The following is a 24269-nucleotide window of genomic DNA, read 5'->3' as shown; positions in this document are numbered from 1 at the left end:
GAAAACTTACCGATAACTGTCTGAAGTAATGAAGAAATTATATGTTATAATCTTATAATATCTAAGTTATTGCTATATCAATTCACAGTAACGATTCACATATACGTTAACGTATTTATAATGGTTTCGCAACGGAAAATAAATCTTTTTTCAACTAGTAGCTAAAAACATAGCTGTGATTAAAGATATGTTAGAATCAAGTAACGATAACTTACAAATGATAGTTAGTTCAATGTTTACGTTATAAATAAACACTGCTGTCACCTTGTTTTAACCAGTATAACATAAAAAACATGTTCGTGCTCTTGTTGCAACACAGTTGGGTTGAGTGGTATCAAAACTAGTTACGGGTTGCTACTATTGAAGTCAAATAAACTTATTTTCAACTAGTAGCTAGAAGCATTGTTGTGATTAAAGATATGTTTGGATTAAGTAACGATAGCTTATTAATTTTATTTAATTCAATATAACACAAAGATGTTATGATTGGAAACCAAAATAACTATTTCGTAACTAGTTATGTTATGATGAAACATTGCTGTCACCATGTTGTAACCAGTATAACATAAAACACATATTCGTGCTCTTTTTGCAACATAGTTTGGACTTGGTCGTATCAGAACTAGTTGCGGATTGCTACTTGGGCGAGAAGATTATTTTTATCATTTACAAGGGGTCACTAGATTTGTGGTAACTGGCGGTGAATCGTTAGCGAATAGTTTTAATGCTGATTTTTCTTCGGAGTGCCTGGTCGTGTCGTCGATCCAACTCTTTATAAAACTGGATGTAAACAACATTATTCGTCTTATTACAATTTGCTCCTTAAGCAGACCTTCAAGTTCTCGTATCGAAGGTCGAATTTTGCACTGCCTGAAGTCAACAGCAATTGTATTCTGTCGTGTCGGCGGTAGCTTTTGTTCGTTTGGTTCACTCATGTCGAGGTCGTTCTATTGATCACTACACAATACTGTACTTGGTTTCTTCTGTCCCAAACGTAAGCGGTTTTGTTATATCGACTGACTTGGAAGAGATGTGAAAGCGAACTGTATGCAAAGTTTTATCATTAACAATTTCTTAAGCACAATTACAGCAGTTTTATATAATACCAAAAAGTCTGTGTATATAAATATAAAATTTAGGATTGATGAATGCCCTCTTAGAAAGAAACGTTCAACGGTGGCCCTTCATTGGTCCAATACGTTGGACCATTGGTCCAATGAACGCCCAATCAATCGTTCAACGGGGGGCAACACGGGACCTTCGTTTGCCGATTTTGAAACAAACCGTTGAACCGAATGCCATTTTTTTCGTTCAACAAACCCGGCAGACAGAGGTCCATTGTTGAGTCATTTCTAATATGAGGAGTTGGAGCCCCGTTGGGATGTCAAGCGTTAGTGATAAATACACGTAATAAACGGAGGCTGGGAGTCTTTCAATTAACGTCAGTAAGCGAGTTAAATTTATACAACCGAAAATCTAAATACATTTCACTCACCACAGAAGATGGTTAAAACCTAATTTTTTAAAACGTTTTAAAACGGAACAAAGAGAAAATTTACCGGTGCGCCGACGGAATTGTCGGATTCAGAATTAAGAAGATCGAAACGTTTTCGAAAAGAAAACTTCGATAGTAATTTTATTTATATATAATCAAAGATTATTCGAATGTGTTATATTTTTTTACTTAATGTAATTTCGAGATAAATTAATGAATTAGGCTAACAAGATGATCTTGTTTTGAGTTGAATTTTAAAAATTTTTATTTGTAAATATTCAAAAGATGGATAAATGATATTATTGCAAAAATATTCTAAAATAGTAGAATATTAGAGGGAAAGTGCTAATGTTTACATCTTTCAATGTAACTTCATGAAAATTAAGTAACGAGGGACTGTGCTGCCAGTAGGTTTAATGTAAAACAAAAACTTTTCGAGACTGAAATACTTTTTGGAAACCACAACTGTCTACAAGAGTTTTTAATTTGTCCTGGAGCTATAACGAAACTTGTCCCAGGATTCTTCACTTCTCGTTGTTTGATTGGATTGGATCTATACCTCTGGACATCAGAATTAGTTGATTAAGTTAGTTGAAGTTGAATTGATCCTTAAAGGACCCTTTTAAGGTCCGTTTCAGAGCGCAGTGAAACAAGATAAAGAAGAACGCCAAAATTCTTGACACAATAGACTATATCAGTCAGTGATCCTCGAAGACAGTATTTGAAATATATAGGTGATTTTTTCCGTGTGAACGTGATAATCGATTTAGCGTCATTCTCATTCATTAATTAGGCATCTACAAGAGTCTGGATAGTTTGGAAAAACTTTAGATCGTCAGAAAAAAATAATCGTGGACCTTTCAATGAAAAGTTTACGTCGTTGAAATACAGTAGAAATAGCAGTGGTGGGAGATGACTGCCTTGTGTAATACCAGAAAAAACTTCATAAAAACATCGTTGTCCTTGACCACCAGTCGTCGAATGCCGAGGTACAATTGCATTCACCGAAGAATGTAGGAATCGAAGCCCAGTCTATACAATTTTGAAATTGTGATAGTGTGATTAACTTTATCAAAAGCAGCGGAGAGATCCATGTAGATAACGTCCGGTTTATGACCTTCAGACATAGCAAACGTTATAAGCGTTATAAAAATGTGTAAAAGTGATTAAAAATGGACTCCAGAACAAACCCAGGAATGGCATTAAGAGAGGTGATACTACGATAGTTGTCGAAGTTCTTTTTTTCCTTTCTGTACACAGAGAAGATTCGAGATTTCTAGATAACAGGAAATATTTCAGTCGTGAGTGACAGTTGAAACAGTTGATATAGAGGTACTATAATATCACTAGAACATCTCTTCAAAATGACTGCCGGGATACCATCAGGTCCAGCAGAAGACAATATTTTGTACGGAATTAGAGGGTGATTTGGTACAGTACTGCATGCCGTATCGATACAGAGCCTCGGGTGTTTGCTGATAAAATGAAGTAGAAAAATTAAACTAAAAAATACTAAAAATACAACCCCCGGCGAACGACCGCAATTAGGTTAAAGTCGGGTATAAATAAACGATAAAAAAAATACGAATGACTTTTATGTTTGATTTTCTTTTATGTTTGAACATCATAGGTTTGCTAATGTCAGTCAACAGCTCGGCACAGCTTCTCGCGCCCACTCTGCCTTCGGCCTAAGACAAGACGAGACAGCTGGCTTTTTTCTCTCTCTCTCTCTTTTGGCTCAGACCTATCGGTCCATAAAGCCAAGCTGGCTTCTTACTCTAATTTTTTTTGCTTTCCATGAGCCCTGCTGAATTATAATTGATAGTTGACTATATGTGACTAGTGACATTGGCAGTGCAATGCATGTTATTCACAATCCATTATTCAAATAATAAAACTTGTTATGTTAACAAAAATTCTGTCGTATTTTGTGTGGTATTGAGTTATCCAACATTTAGCAAAGCCGTGGTATTACATTCCTGTAGTGGAATTTGACGTTCTGTTTCAACAGACTTCGCAGCCGATTCAGTGTACAGAATCATTGCATGGCTAGTGCTACGATTCTACTGACACTACGAATCCTTCCAGGTCGGGGCTCGAACATACAAATGATTTGTAAGACCAGCGCCATATGCATTGAACCGCCAACCCAGGCATACCCAACATTTGGAGATTTTATAAATATCTATATAGAGTACCAACAATAACCGAAAAAAACTGGAACCAATTAAAGCGCCTATTTTATTGGTATCTTGTAGTATATACCAGAAACAAATTTGAAAAGAAAAATTAAAATGGAAATGACCGTACTACCTGATAACGTTTTTCATTGCATTCAATTCCAACAAGCAGTTATTACCAGATTCATTTCGTTTCGTCTGTAGTCTGGTGAATCTAAAAAATCTCGCAAAAAGAAATATGATAGCCGAAGTATGACGATCTAATACTACGAAACTTTGTATACGTGTTGGTAAAATAAAATAATAATTGTTGAATTTAGTTTATTTTGAATTTAAATTTCCTTTAGACATTTTCACTAATCTTGCTGCAAACAGAGATGGCATTTCACCAGAGTGATACACGGTCAGATTTTTGCCACACCGAGGATGCAAAAAAACGAAGCACCGCACAAAGAGGAAAGCGCACTTCTTCTCAGTGTCGAATAGACAGCATTTGAGTGTGTGCTTGTGGTTAAAGCAGCTGGCGCGAGTGAAACACATTTTCTTCGCATGAATCGCTCAAACGCGCTCTCGTCTAAATATTGTCGCTGCAGCACTAATCTGCAATTCGCTGGACAGTCCAGCGCAGCGACGTTGCCGAGCGACGTCAGTTGAACTGCCATTTCCTATACATCAACTGATAGAATCATGTTACTTTATACATATTTTGTTGTCTTGTTTATGAACCACGTGCTTCAACATAAATGAATACATTGTCTTGCCTCCACTATCGAAGCACATAACGATGGAATATTACTTTCTGTATGCGCTTAAAGTTGATAATGTATGTTTGGGAATCAATGGGTTTGACACTGAACGTTACAAGGGAGTGAATTTTCGTGCAATTATGAATGATTAATATATCGCATGGCAGTCTACATACCATTGGGGCACGGTGAACTTCGCTGGAGCAACATAATCAGGCGAGAGAGACGTCGCTTCCGATTTTTATCTGCATGCACAATACACCCAAGTGACCACTGGCGCGTGATGGTGAGCGAACACTTCTGTGAACTTCAATTAATAGAGAGTAGATCTGGCCTTGCTATGAAAAGTTTGCAAGGAAAACCGAAATTTTTACGATAAATTGTTTTATTTTGCTGATTTTGCGTGTCCACGCTTCATCTACGAAAACCATACAGCAGAGTGCTCACCGGCGTGTACACCTCTGTGAAAATATCTGCATCCACCTCAGAGAATTTATTAGCTAATGCTCTAGCACTTTGGTGCGATTCAGTGGAAGAGGTAAAAGGAAATAAACAAACGCACGCATGATGCGTGCACACTTTACACAACAGTGGTGTATAAATGTGAAAAAGAGCTCTCGTTGGAGTTGTCAGTGCGAGGGGAGAAATTTTGCTTGCTCTTCGTCACACAGAGGAGATAGACATCTCTGGCTGCAAACACTGCGAAATTCGATGAGAATATCCCTGTGGTAACGAAAACAGTACAACACCAAAAACGTCAAATGGGCTCCCAAACACGGAGCCAAGCCCGTAACGCGAGCTGTCTTGTCTTGTCTTAGGCTCGACCAAATTCACAGGGCATTTGCGACAAAGTCACACTAGCAATAATCACACAACCTGAGAATAGTCAAACCAACACATTCAAGTCGGTAGTAACATGTGATTAGGGCATGTCGCTCGATAGGCCCTTGCGAATGTTTCGAAATATAATGCTCATTGCTCGGCTCTACAACCTTCATTAACACAGTAATCGATATAATCTCGTAGATAGAAGCCCAATCTACGAAATTGTGCGAAATATGCTCGAATTTCATGTTTAAAACTTGAGTAATGAGCATTATTTTTCGTAACTTTCAAAAGGGCATATCGCATGATATGCCCTAATCACATGTTGGTACCGAAGTGTAGATTGGACAATCAGAGATGCCAGATATTTTCATAGAAAAGCTGTATTCACATAAATCTGTATTGATTCACCAAAAGAAATGAAATACAATAAAAATATGTTATTCCAATAAATTATAATTATAGAATAATAGATTCAATGAGCATTCATTATTCATATCTTCGTTCAGTGGCATACCATTCCATCACTGGAGAGATGACTTGGTCGAGCAAAATGAATGTCCCCCCCCTTCCGAAAATCACTGGGGCGAATGTTCCATTCGACTCAAAATATTTTCTTTACTATTTGTGAAATCTGTATTAAATTATGGTAATTTGTATAAAATCTGTACTCTGTATTAAATCTGTACGTGCATGTCAAAATCTGTATCATACAGACAAATCTGTGTTAATGGCATCTCTGTGAACAATAGCATAAAAATCCTTACTAATGTTTGGAATAAAAAACCTTTTTCAATGCATTTTCCAGTACAGTTTTTAGCATCAATAAATGATTTGTTCAGCATGATATCCACTGACCAATAAGTGACAGTGATTTTATTGTGCTAACACTACATTTCTTTACTAAGAATTAACTACTCTCGAAATGACGAAAATAAATTAATCTTACAGTTACACCGAGAAACCACAAATCATAAACGATTTTTTTACATTTATAAACGATTTGAATCACAGATATGAACACGGCACTGATAAAGTTTAATTATGTATGGATAAATACTTGCCATTATCCATAAGTTCTTCAATAATACTTCTACGGCATGCTCAACGTAAGGTTATCAAAATTCTATAAAAGGTAAATTATGAAAGTAACTGAAAGCATATCCTATATGTTAATAAATCAAGATAAATATTTCAATCGGTCCTATATGAAAAAAGTCACACGCTAAAACAAAATTACCTTTTTCGGTAAATTTTTAAACATGAAAATTACAAAATAAAGGAATATTCACACATACAAGGTCCGGTTCAGTGCCGGCACGACACCCTGCACGGATGCTTATATTATTTCATTCGTTTTCTATGCGCGCATTCACACCTATCCAGCACAGTGCCGTTTCAGTGCAGCTCGCCGTCAGTGTAGCGTCCGTCCGGCAAACACAAATTCGTCGTCACCGATATTTTTTTATTTTCCCTGAAGTCGGTATGTCACTGCATTTGATGTGCCGGAACGGAACAGGACAGAAGGGTTCCGACAAAAAAGAACACGGACGGCGCACTGAAGGCACTTTCACTGAACCGTCACGGAACTGAAATGTGTGAATAGTCCTTAACGACGAAAACTCAAATATTTTAGGGATACCGGCTAACCTGTCAACATTCACTAATAAAAGAAAACACCTTGGAAAGGACCAGACAACTTTTAATCCATTTCACGAACCAGTTTCGGATTAGCTCACGATCACACGCAGTAAAATTAATTTTAAATTTAAAAAATCAGCGTATATTTCTATTTCCCTTTGATTCAAATACATTTGACGAGGGGGACGACACTTCTGAATTGCAGCGACTTTTCACAACAAATCTGCTTGAAATTTTCTTATTCCTTCGAGTTTTTCGTCATTCATGAGAGCTTTCCAAAAATCGAAGAAAATCCTCAATAATTCCATCAAATCCAGAATTTCCAATCTATCTTTGCTCGAATTCTCATAATTCTGATTCTAATGTCGAGCGATTTGGCAACCATTAATATGACAATCATTATTTATTTAGATTTGGCAACAATGCTAACGAGTTGTTTTTATTCTATCAAGCACTTACCAGAGCTGCCATTTTAAAATCTGTGTTTCAATTCGAAAAATATGCATAATATCTGCGACGGATATTTTCGTTTCAAATCAGTAAAAATATGTGAGAAACGTTTGGAAAATGTGTCAGTTTCACGAGATATTCCTGTAAATTTGCGAATTCCGTAAAATTCCGAGATTTGAAACGCAAAATCTGTTTAATGAAATAGATAAAAAATCTTTTGCTGTTAAGGAAAAAAATCTGTGAATATAGTAACCCTGGCACTCACTACTCGAACAGGATTATGTTTATATGGTTTATATCGATTTTTTTAATTTGCTATATTCGTGTTGATTTTTATCAAAGTAGTAAGTGGACTACCTGTGAAGCTCTCAACGTGTGAGCATATTGCTTCGCGAAGAAAATTTGTGTATTTCTCGGGATAGAACGATTTTTCTCGTTCTGGAGTGAATCAGTGTAGCGACGCCGTGAAACTATCATCGGGAATCTATATGAATAAAAATGAACAATACATGTAAAAAAAGCACTATCGAAAAGATTTGAATACGAAATAAAACAATAATCAAACAATACACGGGCAAGACGGGCCATCACTGGCCTAATTGTAGTGGATTATTCTAAAACTGAACACGTAAGTATTTCAAATGAAAGTTAACATGAGTCAACAAAGTAATAAAAGTTAGAAACTGAAATGAGTTTGAATGAATTATATCAAACTCTGATCCATACTTACTAGATTTCTCCTTTTCGTCTTTTTGGTTTCTCGCAGACTAATTTCAACTACCAGTTTGGATTAATTTCTCACTTTCTATCTCTCTGTCCTAGCAATGTCCAAAAACTACATTTGACTCCTCGACGACATTTTTTTACAATATTCTACAACGATTTAGCTGTTTTGAAGATGAAGTTTTCGGTAGTAATTCATTCTATATCAACCGATCTGGTGAATTCTTTCTTCAAACGAAATCCTTCGGTAAGTACTAGTTCATTGATCTATAATCATTAAGTAAATATTCCTAAAGATTCAACTGTACAGAGATACTGAATTAGCACTACAGTGAGAAATGTATGAATTTTTATCAATGCTTTATATATACATTTCGAAAGCATTTACATGCTATTTTTACTAAGTTTAGTAAACAGCCATAGCGGCAGTTGTTTTTCTATTTTATCTGGTGCATCTCATATAAAAATAACTCTTATTTCAGGACATCAGGTTACAGTACTATTTTTACTTTGACTCGCATTGTTTCGTGGGCTTACCGTGTTGGAACTCTCCTGGAGTAATTTTCGAGAGCGAAACGAACAAAGCAAAAAGGAAAGTGGTGTATCAGCAGCCGATGAATGTAATATTCCAATAGAAAAGGAATAATTCTGTTACAAGAAGAATAATATAGGTTTCATTCAAATCATATTTTTATGTATTGTATTAGCAGAAGTCAATAAAAGTGCACGAATGTATTTCGATGTGTTTAATTTATAAAATATGCCATAAGTGTGAGTTTCTGGCTTTTCCAAATGAGAGATATAGTATTTTGTGTCTAGAGTACGTTCGTTGGATTCTTCATCTAATTCTAATACAATATCCTTTTTACAACAAACAATTGTAAAGTAACTTCCAATTACCCCAACACCTTTTGCGGTGGTACCTGTAGGTACATGTATTGGAGCTTCAGTTAAAGTATACGACGTTCGGTCTCCACTCAAATATTTGAAACCATATATTTTTACTATTAACACATCTTCGTTTGCTTTCATCGCTATCCATTCTCCGCAGCGGATTGAAGTAAATACTTCATTAACCTCACGCACAACTGCTTCATTGACTGCTGATGTTTCTCGAAATCGATAAGAGCGATCACTCGAACATCTTTGAGTGCCATTAGATAAAATCCATAGGAACGTACTTTTCTTGACATGAATCACAGTACCTTTCTTGTTTCTAATGGCTAATATATACATATATATATATATATATATATATATATATATATATATATATATATATATATATATATATATATATATATATATATATATATATATATATATATATATATATATATATATATATATATATATATATATATATATATATATATATATATATATATATATATATATATATATATATATATATATATATATATATATATATATTTAAATGTATAACTCTACCATTGTATTCTTTTAGTTAGACAATATTTGTTTTTCAATATAATAAGGCCATTCAAACATGTTCAAATTATTTCTTAATTTTGGTTGTCAAACACTGCTTGAAATATTGATAGCAAATCAGTCGTATGCATTTCGAGCAGTTACAATTTTTCAATCGCACTTATTCTACACTATTCCAAATCATTCTTCTGCTTTTTTCAAAACATTCCAATTCAATCCGAATTATTCGAACAACATTTCAAAAAATCCAATAACTAAACTTCAAACTAAAACTATTCTTACATACAATCACGGAGTGTCGTCCCCCTCGACATTTGATATTTACTTCACTGCAAAAAACTTTTGTTTCTTCTCACACAGAAAGGAAAAAACATTATTTTCAACGATTAATTAATTTTAGTTGGTTTGACGTACAGCCGCCATAACTAAGTTCAGTTTTGCAATGACTGAAACATATATTGGAGAAGCCAAATGAATGAAAAACTTAACCGAAAAGATGATTTATTGGATACTCAGAGACAGGACTCGAACCTGCGTTCTTATGCATTCCGTGCATACGCGTTACCATTTCGCCACTCTGAACCTTGTTATAGACACAGCTCTAAAACGCAGTCAGACATGCTAGAACCACAGACTAACAGACATGAGTAAATTCTTATAAAAATAATTTTTCGTGATGCACTAGTTCCACCTATATTGTACTGCGCGAACTATTTACTATTTTTACACCCCTTGTGTTATGTAAAACTTTTTTTACTAGTTGGTTTCCCCTCGTTTGTCAACACCGATCAGCTGCTCGCAGGGATGCCTGATTTTATCAAAATATTTGAAAATGAATCGTCACAATAAATTATTGGATTACATTGATAACATATTTAACTTTTTCGCGATGTTGAAAGGTAACCATTTATTCGACTCAAAGTTGTTCATCTAGACTATTTTTTATTGTGTTGGTAGTTTTCACCCGAAATTAAGTGGCGACAAACCAGAAGCAAGTAAATATTGTAACAAAACGGGTTCAATTTTGTATTGCGTTGGAGGATGAGAAGTAGGCACAATTATGTATATAGTTTAGGCAATATGTTTAAAATCTGTATTCTGCATGAAATTCGCATGGACGTATACAAATCAATACATTACAGCAAAGACATCATATTAACAAGATATCCAGCTCTCACATTTCCCGAACAAATAATTGGCAACATCCTTTTTTGCGAGCATGTCGCCCTCAGGTGAGTCCGCATCGAATCTCATACACAGAAGTAGGGGAGAGAAATGTCAAATTCGTACGCGCCAAAATAGCAGGGCTGCGCACCCATACAATTGACATGACATGTTGAATGAGACGCCGTGCGATGGCGTTGCTGAACTGAAGATTGAGATCGCTCCAAGCTGACAGGGTCTGATTACAGGTAATTCTGTATGAATGGCAACTCTGTTGGAAAAAGAAAAAAATAAACACAGTCTAGATGACAGACAGGATGTTTTTGATAGGGTAACGTGGCGCCATCATGACACATGTGAGTACTGTTCCAAATAAAGGAATATTCGAAATGACCGTTAAAATGATTGAAGAATCTGATTTGAGTGTCCTGTCTGTTAGTCTGTGCTAGAACGTACATCGAACACACGACGTAAAATACACTGGTGGCGTGATAAGACAGTTTTGGTTGTGTTGGTAATTTTCTCACGAAATTAAGTATGACGCGCCGGGATTCAAGCATGTAAACATAAACAAACGACCATTTCAGATCGGGATTTCACTTCTAAGTTACTCCAGTTGTCGCGCAGCCTGGCGAATCTTTGGCACTAATTGAAAATCTGGACATTTTTTCTTTAGGGGCTTGCAAGGTAACGTCGAAATATAGAAAATTTTACACACATTCGATTCTGTTCATTTCGTTGGAGGAAGGATTTGGCGGATCGCACTGTGGTATCTATTACAGTTATTATGGGTAATGGAGTGATTGTGGCATTTCAAATGCAGGTGATGAAAACGATTGAAACATCCCGGAACAAAACACCGCATTTCACTGTCAATATTTTCGCAAACAGAACCAACTCTAAATATTTTCGTAAAAGCAACTCCCGGAACATCATTTGTTTATGTTTTTTCTTCTTCACGTCTCTCTGTTATTCCAAAATAAAATGACAACCGCACTAACCCGCATAGCGTTTTGGCTACCTGGGCAGCCATGGCCGCCAGACGGCTACCAAAATTGATTCAGTGACGGTTGTCAAATCCAATTTGACAAAACAAAGTCTCCTGTATCTAAGTTAGCCGAGCGTTTTTTATCTTCTCACCTTCGCTGAAAATGTCAAAGATTTCAATGTGGAAAATTCCTGGTGGATACGGTTGTATCGTTTGAGTTGTATATCTGGCAGCGGTGAGGCAGTCGGTCACCAGCATGTCTGCCAGCCATATTTTTCCAGCTGGCAGCGTTTAGTCAGCCATCTGGCAGCCATGCGTATGCATAGAAAAACGTGATCACCAGGGTATTTTACATCGTGCATCGAACATGGTCTACATCCTGGCCGTCACTCGACCGATACCATAACAGTTCGGCTGAAAAGTTCGTATCGTTTAATAGAAAAACACATTTTTTTGCCAAAATTCGTTTTTATTATTCAACATAATTGCCATCAGAGGCGATACAGCGATTATAGCGATTTTCCAACTTTTCGATACCATTTTTGTAGTACGATTTGTCCTTTGCCTCAAAATAGGCCTCAGTTTCAGTGATTACCTCTTCATTGCTTCTAAATTTTTACCAGCGAGCATTCTCTTGAGGTCTGAGAACAGGAAAAAGTCACTGGGGGCCAAATCTGGAGAATACGGTGGATGAGGGAGCAATTCGAAGCCCAATTCGTTCAATTTCAGCATGGTTTTTCGTTGTTGTTTTTGATCGATTGTGAGCTCACGCGGCACCCATTTTGCACAAAGCTTTCTCATATCCAAATATTCGTGAATGATATGTCCAACACGTACCTTTGATATCTTTAGGGTGTCGGCTATCTCGATCAACTTCACTTTACGGTCATTGAAAATCATTTTGTGGATTTTTTTCACGTTTTCATCGGTAACAGCCTCTTTTGGACGTCTACTGCGTTCATCGCCTTCGGTGCTCATATGACCAGTACGAAATTTTGCAAACCACTTACGAATTGTTGCTTCGCCCGATGCAGAGTCTGGATAACACTCATCAAGCCATTTTTTGGTATCGGCGGCACTTTTTTTCATCAACACACGAAATTCCTTTTTTTCCATTTTTTTTTTACAATAACAAAAGTAGCTTCACTCAAAATGCAATATCTCACAAACTAATAATCAGATAGCTGTCAAATTTATACACGTATCTTTTGAAGGTTGGTACTAAATGAAAATGGATTTAATTCTAGTGGCGCCCTCTCATAGAAACGATACGAATTTTTCAGCCGATCTGTTACATGTAGGATCTTGCTTTAGAGTGGAGTCTTTTACAACAGAAGCTCACTGGGGACGTGAATTAGGAATCTGCCAATAAGCAATCCCAGATCATGTGTTATTTCGATTCCAAAAAAATATTTCGACTAATTGGGAAAATGAACGAGTATCTCACTTCTGTCCACAGAAAGCGTCACACTGATTTAGCGAATTTTCAGTTCTTGTGTAGACTTAAAATTCGGGTTCATTCGATGAAGATTAATTTCGGAACGAAAAGCAAGCAATTCATTTGCTTCACTCAAAATAATAATCATGTTATAGTTACGTGAAAAGTTATGTGAATATTTTCCACCCCACTTTTCACGTAGGTTTTAATGGACTGGATTTAAAAGCTGTTTAATGCCTAATCCAGTAAGAGTTACGTGTTTCATAGGTAAAATGTAATGTACTGTTCATATCACATTTAGCTATCAGTTCATATCATATTTAGATACCAGAGAATTAATATTAAATATTGGTTGAAGTCAAAAGGGAGATATTTCAGATTTTTATATAAATCTATGAGATGAAAAATACTATGTAAAATAAAACATTTATTTCAGAAAATTAGCATGGAATTCCAATGGCTGAAAATAAACAGCAACTGATAACGTCGTGGGATCTCGAATCGACAAGCCGCCAGAAATCGTTTTTATTGTCACTGCCATCCAACCGAAATCGAAGTCGAGATCCGAGAACTCTCACAATTACATGAGTTCAGTGTTTCTAGCTTCCTACCAATTTTGAGCCCGTGTTTCGGTAGACCAACGGCCTGTTTGAAGCATTCGGCAGGAGCGGGCTCACGTAGCACTCGGTCCAGTCGAACAAATGGAAACTTTTATACTGGAATGGTCCTGTCGATGTAGTAAAAAATTGTAATTAAATCACATTTCTCGCAAATATTTACACTACTTACACATTGAGGGGCACTGTTCGCCATTTTCAAAATCGAGTTTTTCACACCGGAAATTCACGTAGATTGTTTGACGTTTGGTCTATTCACGTAAACCTTATGTGATGACTCTATGTATTTTAGGGGGTGTTCGTATAACATTCATTTTCGTCACGTAAAATATTCAATTTGACATTTGAAACCAGTTTACGTGATTTTTCAAGTAAATCGAACGTGAATTTTTATTTGAGTGTTGCTTCAAATAAAATGGATTAAACATAAATAATTCATGGAAATCTGCTTATTTGGAAAATAAGGGCTGTCAAACTTGTTTTCTATGTTTTTCAAATATTAATGCAAAATCGCTGTACCATATGGTACTACCCGAGTATAATAGAATAACAAACCGGATGCAGAAAAATATTTTATTTTGTTACAAGAAACAGAAAAAGAACTAGTTTTGGTTCCAAATCCTGAAAAAAGTAGAAGGTAACAAATTTTGATATCCACTTGTTATCAATAATCGGAATGGTAAACATACAAATTTGCTACACATTTGATAGTTGCTATCAACGGAAAATATAAAGAAATAACTGAGTTCTAATTATGGGTTATCTTTCAAATTTAATTATGTTAGTTTTTATTCTTACCAAAAAATATTACCGACAAATAAAAACAATAATTTTGTTTTATTTCATTACGAGTGTAGGTTTACTATCACAAACTCTTTTATCTGAAACTTAAAAAACCGTTGGAGATTTATGCTAGTCCCTAAAGTTTTAAATTTTTCCGTATGTCTCTTACAATTATTGATTGATATGCTGCTAGTATCTGTAGTTATTTGTACTTTTTAGTCGACTTGAGTACGAAACTTACAAATAGAGATGAAATTTAGTATTTCGTTTACCTGCCTTATTGTCATGTTCACACATTGTCTTATTGTATTGTTTATCTTGATGATTCGACATAAGGAGCTGAACTCGTATAAAAATAAATTATTAAAAACACGCTCTGAATTCAGTTCCTGTCCTACAATGTATATGTTATCAAACTCATCGGTTAGAATATTCTGTATTTGAAAGAAACAATTGTTTAAAAATATGAAAGAATCATCATATTTGAATTTTTCACACGTTAATTTTGTGCAATACCTGATTCCTTTGAAGGAAAACTTACTGTGATATGAAAAATTAGTAGCAACAATATCTTTATCTAGTATTTCTCTGTCTGCAACGAACTTAAATCTTGAATCATATCGCAAACGAGGAAGTTTTCGTGGCTCCCATAGATTATACACCCAATTCTTGATCGGTGAGTTAATAGGCATTGGTGTATAATGACAAAAACGTTTTAAACAATATTTCTTAGTTACTTGAATGACAGGATGGTTATGACCTGTTTTTAAATCTAATAACATTCCATTTCCAGACTCATAGGGAAAAAGTGAACTATTCCACAAGCCTTCCAGATTCCTAACGACATCTGATAAATGCGTTTGTAAATGAACATTGTAAACCTCTTGATCAGTGCCATAAAGATGTGCAAATTCTTGAGCAAATTCCACTAACGTTGTTTCACATGTTTTTAGAGTTTCAACTGAAATGTTTGTTTCAAGCAATTGAAATAAACTCGATGAAAACTTCATGAAATGTTCCATGTTGATTTTTGGTATTAAACCATAAAAACAAGGGTAAAAACAGTATAATGCGATGCACTCCCATTCACTAGCTTTAAATTTTGCTACCTCGTTAAGTTTTCGCGGATGTCGTGGGAAAACGCTAGGAAATCTTATGCTGATTAGTCTTTCCTCAACTACGTTTCGATTGATTCCTAGGTCACATGTCACAATCTGATTCCACATTTGTTTGGTCACTCCTAGGAGCGAAGCATGCATATAATCAACACCAAATCCGCGAACAATGTCAAAGTTCGGTAGACTTAACAAGACAGATAAACCCTTTATACCTGAAAAATAAAGTTTCTGTACATACGACTAAAATATTACCATCTCTGCATACCAAACAGTTCTTTGGCGGTATCCTGTGCAATCATCATATGTTGTTTAGTACTACTGTGATCCCTTTTTTGGCATTTTCGGTATGGATAGCGAACTTGTTTACCGATTGCTACTCCTGGATGAAGACATAAACTACATCCGAAATAGCCGTTGAATTGTTTCATGTTTTGGATTTTACATCGACAAACTGAATCGACACAACACTGGAGAACTACAATCTTGTATAAAATATTGTCTATGAACATTCCTTCACGAAGTTTCCTCATTTCTAAACAAAAATTTTGAAAGAAAAGTGGCATGTTCGGTTCACCATTAGAAATCCATAATGCAGCCAGAATTAAATTTTGCTTTTTGAATCGTTCCTTTGGAGGCAATTCATTGATTACCACAAATAAAGGATACATAGGTGTTTTCATTGAACACTCAAACACTTCTACACCATCCGTATTCACTGATAGAGTTATAAATCTTCCGTCTTCATTATCGATAATCTCTTTTGCAACATATCCGTTTCTTATATCACTGAGGTTATATTTTAATATTTCTTTGGAATATTGTTGTATTTCTTTCTCATACCGTTGGACTGTTTCACGGATTTGACATTCGATCGGGAATGTTATGAAGTAGTCAAATTCTTGACTATAACATTGATTCATAAAGCAACGGAAATTTTTAACAGGTTTTTTAGTTCCAAGATTGGATTGACAATTCTTACAAAAATAAAGCCTTGTTGCGTCATATTTATCGGGAAATGCAGATGTAAAACTTGAAAAGGTTTCTGGAAAAATTTTCTTGCCGACGATGATGTTCATCATTGACAGTAGATCTTCCAATGCTTGTTGGGTCAATTGATGTCTTATATAGAAGTTCAGCAACATAAACATAACATCGAAAGTTTGCAAGCTATTCGTCAGTTTCAAAACCTCATTAAATTTTCCAGACACTTCCTGTAATAGAAATGCTTCGTTTTAATATTATTGAAACCTCTGAAATGAGTATTAGGTATTCCATATTCCTGAGTTCAAATGTGCTCTCCAATTTTGTTTTCATGCAAATTTGGGAAACATAATTAATAATTACCTCTCCAAAGAAATAATTCAAGTGTGAAGTTTCACCGGTTGAGCTAAGTTCTTCGAACACCTCTGATTCCCCAAACGATGTGTGTTGTGGTAAAATCACTCCGTCTCTTTGATTTTGAATCTTGATTTTGCTACTAGGTGTATCGATGCATATAACTTGAGATGCTGTAAAAATTGGATTAGCACACATAATCATACTTATTTTTCAATATTTTGAAAATTTCCAGTTATTGAAAACCGACTGTATTTTAAATCAAATAGAACGTATGGATCTTCTGTACGTACTCGCATTCTGTTCCCAACTAAGTTCATCCGAAGCAATGTCACTCAATGACAAATTTGGAATCCTCGATGTGTATGGATGACTTTCTACGTCATTGATAACACACATGTTTCGTGTGCGCCTCTGTGGAAGATCAAGATAATCATAAATTGATTGAGTTTTCAGTTCAGCCTTAAGTCACTGCTAGATTTTATGAGAAAAAATAACTGATTGACCAGAAGCCTGCTATGTAAAGAAAGCAACATTTGAAAATATTTTCCGGATAGATATGTTTGACGATTTTGTTTACATATCAATGAATTTATAAATTGTATACGCACGTACACTAAGGTTTTTATTTTCAGGCAAATCACACAATCAAAGTGCATTGTACATTGTAACTTACACACCTTTTTTACATATTTCTTGCCGTACCACGGAGAACTGAGAAAATAATGTTTAGGACGACGATTGCTCATGCCTACGAGTAATTGAATGTCTTTATTAGAACTTATTATTACATAGGTGTTCCACAAATGGTAGAAAACGAATATGAATCAGTCCTCTGACGGGTGATCAAGAATCATAACAGTTAAGAAATTGGGGTTGTAACCGATTTGTTTACTATAGATGTTCACTACGTTCAAATTAGCTGCAGCGGCATATTCTTGTCAACGAGCTGATAACAGCGATGCCAGATAGTAGTAGTGTCATTTCCGTAGATTGGAATTTTTCTCGGAAACGCTCACGGTGAAAAGCTTTTTTTTTTGCTCGCCAGACAAAACTTGTTCCCGTAGTTCTCCGTTAATAAATTTAAATTTCCGTAGAAAAAACCCAATTCCCGTAGATTTTGTCTACAGATTCGTAGATCCGTAGAAAATGTTCGAATCCGTAGATCTACGGAGATTTCCGTAGATCTGACATCGCTGGCTGATAATAAATAGTGTGAGCCAGGGATGCCATGTCATGTTTTACCAATATCTGTGAAGGTAAAGAAGGCTTTGCTTGCTAAATCGATTTTGCCGAGCTAAAGGTTTCACGAATATGCACCATCATATGATCTGTTCAACTTGGTGTTAAATAACCAAAATCTGTGTTTAACAATTGAGATCTCTGAGCAAATCTGTGAGTCTCATAGAAATCTGTGCAACAATTCGAAAATTTGTGTTTCACAGATTAATCTATGATACTGGCATCTCTGGTGCATGGATATGACAATTCAGAATACACGCTAACTGAAAATATTCATATAATGAGTAGTTTAATAATTACAGCCAGAGAAAATGAGTTCAGTCAGAATTAAGATATGAATTACATAAGTTATTTCGATCTTTTTAATGTGTGGATATGTGAGCTTGTTCTGGAAAACTACACGAAAGTGACGTGCTGTTTTATATTATATATTCGCATATATTTCGTTGTTTTATTATACAAAATGGATTATAAAGTGCTTCATAACATGTGACTTATGTATTAACGTTAGTGAATTAATACACTGAAGATCTTTCGTCGTGAATACGACTTACTTACTATGGGGTGCCTTTTCAAAAGTTAGCCTGTACGAGAATAAGCAGAACTGTATCGCGAATATCTCTTGATGTACTTAAACCAACAACATATTTTTTCTACAAGCTATCGGAAATGTGATCAGGAATTTTTGACAAAATTTGGTAATAGAGTTTTTGAGTTTTGTTTAGTTCTTGAATTGTGGTCCAGTTTCTGAATTCTAAAAATCGGTTCTTTTTAGAACTATTAATATATTCCCAATGAGCTATACGAAGCTTTCCTACTATGTAAATCTATCATTCCAGTTGGTTCAGGTCCAGAGCTCAGTTCCAGTTACAGTATCAATAATTCAGTTCAGTATTGAATCAATTGCGGGACGTTTACAAAACCAGTTTCCCTTCAACGAAGATCGATTGCGTCATTCAGCTGCAGGTCATTTGCATTGGAGCAAAATACAACAAAAATCGGACAACAATAGATAACATTATGCAAAATCAGCCCTTTTAATGGCTCCAAATGTTATCTAAAGAACTATAAAGATTGTTTCTTTGCAAATCGGAGATTAAAACTATCAGTGTAGTGCAAATCTAAATGAATTTTATTAGCTTTATGCAATTTTCTAAAGCAAAATTTGCAACAGCGTTTGCTATCGTTTATATCCGAACAGTGTTTAAGATTATAGATAACTACACAATTTGGCCCTTCTAGATGTCAGAGATTCCGTACAGTATTTTGATAATTTCTGTACTGAAATATGCAAATAATCGACATCAAAATTCCGTATGTTGCTATTTTTGACTTCGTTCGTTCCGCATTGTTTAATTGTATGATAGAAAATATTTGTTGCCAATAACTCAATCTTTAGTAGAAATGCACCGCTTCAATTCTGGAAGTACTAAAAGTTGCGAAATTCACACATTCAACAAATACGAACGATTAACATTTTTATTCGTATTCACGTCCTCCAATTATGTCTGTCATATTACTCACTTCCCTTTATCTGGAAGGTACGCATCGCAAAACTTCGGAAATCCGCATAGAAGCAAATGAAAAATCTCAGTGTACCTCTTTTTTGCAGAAAATTACGACATTTCGATTGTACACATCATATTTTTAACTCCTTTTTGTGGATAACTAATTGTTAGCAAATATTTTTAAAATTCAGAAATTCAAGAAGAGTACATTTCACTTAAAATTCTATATATTTAATTTAACGTGCATAATTAAAATTGTCGGAAAAACAACGGTCACGTTTTCCTATCGTGGTTAGTTTTTCAACTGGTGCAGCATGAAGAAGAAAAAGACAAGAGTGGTAAAGCAAAATACAAACCTGCGTTTGAAATCTAACCGTGACAACATTGCATTTGTCGCTGAAATAGTTCGATCTGAGCAAGAGGTAAAAATATTTAATTTTTTCGAAAAACTATCAACTATATATAACCTCACTTTTTCGCAGAATGTTCATCAGCATAATGTTTCAGATACAACGGGAAAGTGCGATTCCCCTCAGGTTTGTAACAAAATTATTGTTGTACGTCTTCGTTATACTAAGTATTGTTAATTTCTACAGAAATTTCCAAGAAAAACGACCATAAAATCTGATTGTAGTAAACGATCTCCGAAACCAAAACAAACAGAAAGTCAACATCCTATACCAGCTACCGGCTCCCGATCAAGTGGAGCTCGCTTGCAACAACCTGATTTAAATAGCTCAAAGGAAAGTGTATGTTCACCAAAAAAGAGGTCGAAGTTGGACAAACTATATCTCGATAACCATTCAGAATCTGATGAAGAATGCGAAATGGAAGAACGGAGAACGCAAAATTGTAATATACCTGGCATAAAGAGGTCTTGCAGAGTACGGCAACGAAAGAAAAGACAAATTTGTTCATGCACACCATGCATTGCAAATCAAAATTCGGAATTTAATCGAAATTCTAAAATTACGAAAACCTTGATTCGCTGTTCTTCAGTGGAGGTATGTAAAAAAACTTTCCATACATAACATTTACAACATTTGTTTTGTTCAGAGTTTTTCTAAAAGCGCTTTGGTGAGGCTTCAAGATTTTGATTCTACTGATATTTCAACTGAAGCAAAACCAACGACTAAATCTGTAAATAAAAATATTACAGTAAAATCAGATAAACTGCGTCAACGATATCTGAACTCTGATTATCCCAGCGACATAAAAGAGACGGCCGTGATGAATTTAGAGGCAAATCAACAGTTTGAAGGCATATTTGCTGGAAAATCCAAACTGAACACAGTTAATTCGCGACGATCAGCTATTACGAATTCGATATGTGACTCAGATCTATTGAGAGAAATGAAGACAGCTAACGTAGTTGGAAAACATCCACCGGTAAATTTATTTAAGTGAAAAATAGTTATAGTTTTTTAAGTTTCATGTAGAATATTTGCAGATTAACAACTCTTCTGTCACCAATAATGCGAAAGTTGTTACAAGAATAGAATCAAAATTAATAGAATCTTCGGATACAGACTTTACGTCATTGGATGATGTCAACGGCGAATATTTCGTTTCTCGTTCTAAATTACCTATGTCTAAAACAATTCGAACAATCATTAGAGATACCACAAAGAAAAAAAATCGTATGCAGTCTATATTGACCCCCTTAAGTAATAGGGTATCTCCAGCAACCAACAGCTTTACAGATTCCTCAACTGACGATATGGCTAACGTTGGCGATTACTCTTCAAAAGGTTATTAAACCCATTTTTTATAGTATCATTGGTTAATTTTTTGATTATTCACTTAATCGATTTCAGGTTGCGTCAATTGTAAGATACTTAGTAAAAAAATTCTAAGTTTAACAAAACGTTTAACAAAGATTACGACAGCATATCGTGATTTACGCATAAAATCAAACCGTTTAGCATGTGCATTAACATCTCGTCTATTGCCAAGTGAAGACAATTTCAATTTTAAGACAGTTCCCGGATATCCATCTGCGGATAAATTAACTCAGCTCTCGAATCACGCTGGAGATAGTGATTTTATTTTCATTAAACTTGTAATGAAAGAACTCTGGCCACAGGGATTTCACGGCAGAACTGTAACTGGTAGAGCATCTAATAATCCTTCAGGTCGACCGATTGATGTCAGCAATGCTAATTCATCAGTTCATATGCCCTTGGCAAACGATAGTTCTGGGAAAGAACCACTTGAGAAAGAAAAGGTCAACTATGTTAAAGGTAAAATTTTTGAAGTGTGCATGAGAAAATCATTTATGTTTTTACCTGTTTTAGAACGCCTTTATGAAAGGAAAATACTGACTGGAATGGATCCAACGACTGCTGCACAAGAATCTGCGAGACAATCCGGAAGACATATGGCAAGAGTAATTGCATATTATGCCAAAATGGGACATTTTTGAAGTTGAATTATAACAAATAATATGCGTTGAAATATTACTTTAATAAATGGATTGAAATACAAAATTATATTGTTTGACTTGAAACAAAATTTGACATATTAAACCAAAAACAAAATAAGTTATATTTCTGTTACTGATCATAGCATAAAGTAACAAGTTTCTAGCAAAATTTGTTATCACACGCAAATCTGAAATTGTTCCTATTTTGTTACAGATGTATTAACTTTTGTTATTTTTTTGATAAGTTTCATGAGTTTTTTGTTATCAGTTATGTTATTTAAGCAACTAACGGATCCTTAATTATAACAAACTGTGTTACTGAAACAAAGTAGCAAAACATGTTATTATTTTGCTACTTTATTTTGCTCGGGTAGTGTTCTTAAATGTGATCTAGCTCAGAACCTGAAATATTCCAAGCTTCTTTTTCTGAGAAAAGTTGTTCGGGATGTCAAGGTCTGCATTCTGAAGAATATGTTAATTAAGAATTCATTGATGAAATTCTTTCATTTGTTGGTCTAAAATGCAATCAAATATTCAAACTTCCTGTGACTCAAAATCATACAGATTAAGTTAGATAGTTTCTTTGAAAAAGTTTATGAAAGTACTACTATGAATATTATATGATTGATAGAAAATTTCTCATACTATCTCTTTGGTGGTGCTAGTGAGCATATGAAGTTCTAAACCTCTTCACCTTTTTAAACCCTTTCCCTACGTTGAATCCCCCCCCTTGAATCATGGGGGGGGGTTTTCAAACCCCCTATAAGGCCACTCCCCCCGCAAAGATTTTTCAGTATTAAGTTCCATGAACAATGAAGTACTTATTATATAAAAGTTATTTAACTTGATTTTTCTTTAAAATTGTTGCGCCTTCTTCATCTTTTGAAATTCCTTCCCTCCGTTGAATCCCCACCCCCTTTGAATCCCCGTCCCGTTTTGAACCCTCTTTTGAATTCCTCTCACCTCCCCCCCACCCCCCCCCCCCCCCCCCCATTCTTGAATGATTTATGTGCACGGGCCTGCACAAAAGTAATATTATTAATTAGCTGTTCTGAAATTTCAATGTAGAAATAGATCGAGTTTAGGCATTCAATGTAGTAATAGCAAATACAAATAATAATACCCCTAAGTCCCATATAAACGAATCGCCAATGTTTGGTTCACAGCATGAACAAGTAAGCCTAGCAAATATCTCCCTTTCGTTGCGATAGTTTGAAAATGTGGAAGGAGATCGTTTCTGGCAACGCTTTATGCTAGTTGCTACGGTGCAAAACAAACTTGTTTGTTTATGTTTATCGTTGCTGTTCTTTATTTTTCAAAACTCGAAGATTACAAAATCCTATCCCATTCCGTACATTTTCACGTTATACGAAGATGTCATCGTAAACGTAATCTCTATGTTACAATACTATGAAACGCAACCCTAGAAGATCAACTGATCGCTTCCGCATAGTGAGACAACATTTGCAATTTACATTGGCGGCATTACCTACACACATGGCTCATCTCAGGCTCATCTGCTATGCTTATTGATACAATTTATTTTTCGTAGACTTTTGTTACTTTTTCCTATCAACAGCGTTTTGGTGAATATCAAGAATTCATCATGCTGTTAAACAGAAAATTTTCAATTTTAGAAACGTCAGATTATGCTATGCAGCTGAGCAAAGCTTTCGGTTAGCATTGTAAATAAATGGTAAAGATTCAGTTGATGGAATGTATTTTTAGTCTGTAGCTTTACAAATCACTTTAAAAAATGTACTGACTTAATGAACCGACCTTCGTATCATTTCTTTTACTTGTTTGACCATCGCCAGGAGAAAGACTTAAATCAGTTGCTTTATCCTGTAGTTCATTTTCATTTTCCTTACCCATAGTTTCGATCACCTACAAAATATAGATACACACAGGTCTTGCCGTTAGCACAAATGCATAATGAAATGAATTTCCTGAGTCGTCGTACCGTCAGTACCTTCAAAACATCTTCCAGTTTGAAGTGCCATCGTGATCGTCGTCAATATCACCGTCTCGTCCTGCTCTTCCGACTTCGCTTGTGAATTTGTTTTCGTGTTTTTCACTATAATAAACAGTAACTATGGTGATCTTGTTCAGCGTTGCTAGTTTTATAGAAAATTCGTT

General features: G+C 35.2%; 3 protein-coding genes and 1 long non-coding RNA gene across 6 annotated transcripts in view; 2 read left to right on the top strand and 2 right to left on the bottom strand.

Annotated features, from left to right (window-relative positions):
* LOC131440645 (N-alpha-acetyltransferase 80) overlaps positions 1-6429 on the bottom strand; it is a 28572-nt gene extending 22143 nt beyond the window's left edge. The window contains exon 1 of one of the 2 annotated variants that reach the window (XM_058612107.1): positions 6311-6429. In XM_058612107.1, the coding sequence (XP_058468090.1) occupies positions 6311-6313 (3 nt within the window). In that variant the 5' untranslated portion in view covers positions 6314-6429. Of the gene's footprint in view, positions 1-4597; positions 5387-6310 lie in introns of those variants that run through there. The other variant, XM_058612108.1, reaches the window with a different exon arrangement.
* Positions 6430-7683: 1254 nt separating this feature from the next.
* LOC131439054 (uncharacterized) lies at positions 7684-8780 on the top strand. The gene is made up of 3 exons (XR_009231055.1): positions 7684-7965; positions 8160-8307; positions 8543-8780. It is a non-coding gene; the product is annotated as an uncharacterized LOC131439054 (long non-coding RNA).
* Positions 8781-14320: 5540 nt separating this feature from the next.
* On the bottom strand, positions 14321-18462 carry LOC131438952 (uncharacterized). 2 transcript variants are annotated; one of them, XM_058609416.1, is made up of 4 exons: positions 17249-18462; positions 16965-17128; positions 15886-16831; positions 14321-15832 (listed from the first exon to the last, which is right to left on the bottom strand). In XM_058609416.1, the coding sequence occupies exons 1-4, from the start codon at positions 17352-17354 to the stop codon at positions 14718-14720; spliced, it is 2331 nt and encodes a 776-aa protein (XP_058465399.1). In that variant the 5' UTR covers positions 17355-18462; the 3' UTR covers positions 14321-14717. The 2 variants fall into 2 exon arrangements, with proteins under 2 accessions (XP_058465399.1, XP_058465482.1); XM_058609499.1 differs by having other exon boundaries at positions 14321-16831.
* A 1510-nt stretch (positions 18463-19972) lies between these two features.
* On the top strand, positions 19973-22194 carry LOC131438886 (uncharacterized). Its single transcript, XM_058609302.1, has 7 exons — positions 19973-20127; positions 20188-20241; positions 20302-20709; positions 20762-21094; positions 21156-21456; positions 21523-21948; positions 22003-22194. Exons 1-7 carry the CDS (start codon positions 20020-20022, stop codon positions 22128-22130), a joined length of 1758 nt encoding a protein of 585 aa, XP_058465285.1. The 5' UTR covers positions 19973-20019; the 3' UTR covers positions 22131-22194.
* The last annotated feature ends 2075 nt before the right edge of the window (positions 22195-24269 follow it).

This window comes from Malaya genurostris, chromosome 1, assembly GCF_030247185.1.
Source record: "Malaya genurostris strain Urasoe2022 chromosome 1, Malgen_1.1, whole genome shotgun sequence".
Classification (NCBI taxonomy): Eukaryota; Metazoa; Arthropoda; class Insecta; order Diptera; family Culicidae; genus Malaya; species Malaya genurostris.
This window is presented reverse-complemented; position numbering and strand designations above follow the sequence as displayed.

Coding starts and splice junctions, on each gene's coding strand:
- LOC131438952 (XM_058609416.1), bottom strand. CDS start 17,354: ATGTGTGTTATCAATGACGTAGAAAGTCATCCATACACATCGAGGATT. Junction 17,129..17,248: donor TAGTTGGGAACAGAATGCGA/GTACGTACAGAA, acceptor CAATTTTTACAG/CATCTCAAGTTATATGCATC. Junction 15,833..15,885: donor TACCGCCAAAGAACTGTTTG/GTATGCAGAGAT, acceptor TTTATTTTTCAG/GTATAAAGGGTTTATCTGTC.
- LOC131438886 (XM_058609302.1), top strand. CDS start 20,020: ATGAAGAAGAAAAAGACAAGAGTGGTAAAGCAAAATACAAACCTGCGT. Junction 21,457..21,522: donor TGGCGATTACTCTTCAAAAG/GTTATTAAACCC, acceptor AATCGATTTCAG/GTTGCGTCAATTGTAAGATA. Junction 21,949..22,002: donor AAAGGTCAACTATGTTAAAG/GTAAAATTTTTG, acceptor TACCTGTTTTAG/AACGCCTTTATGAAAGGAAA.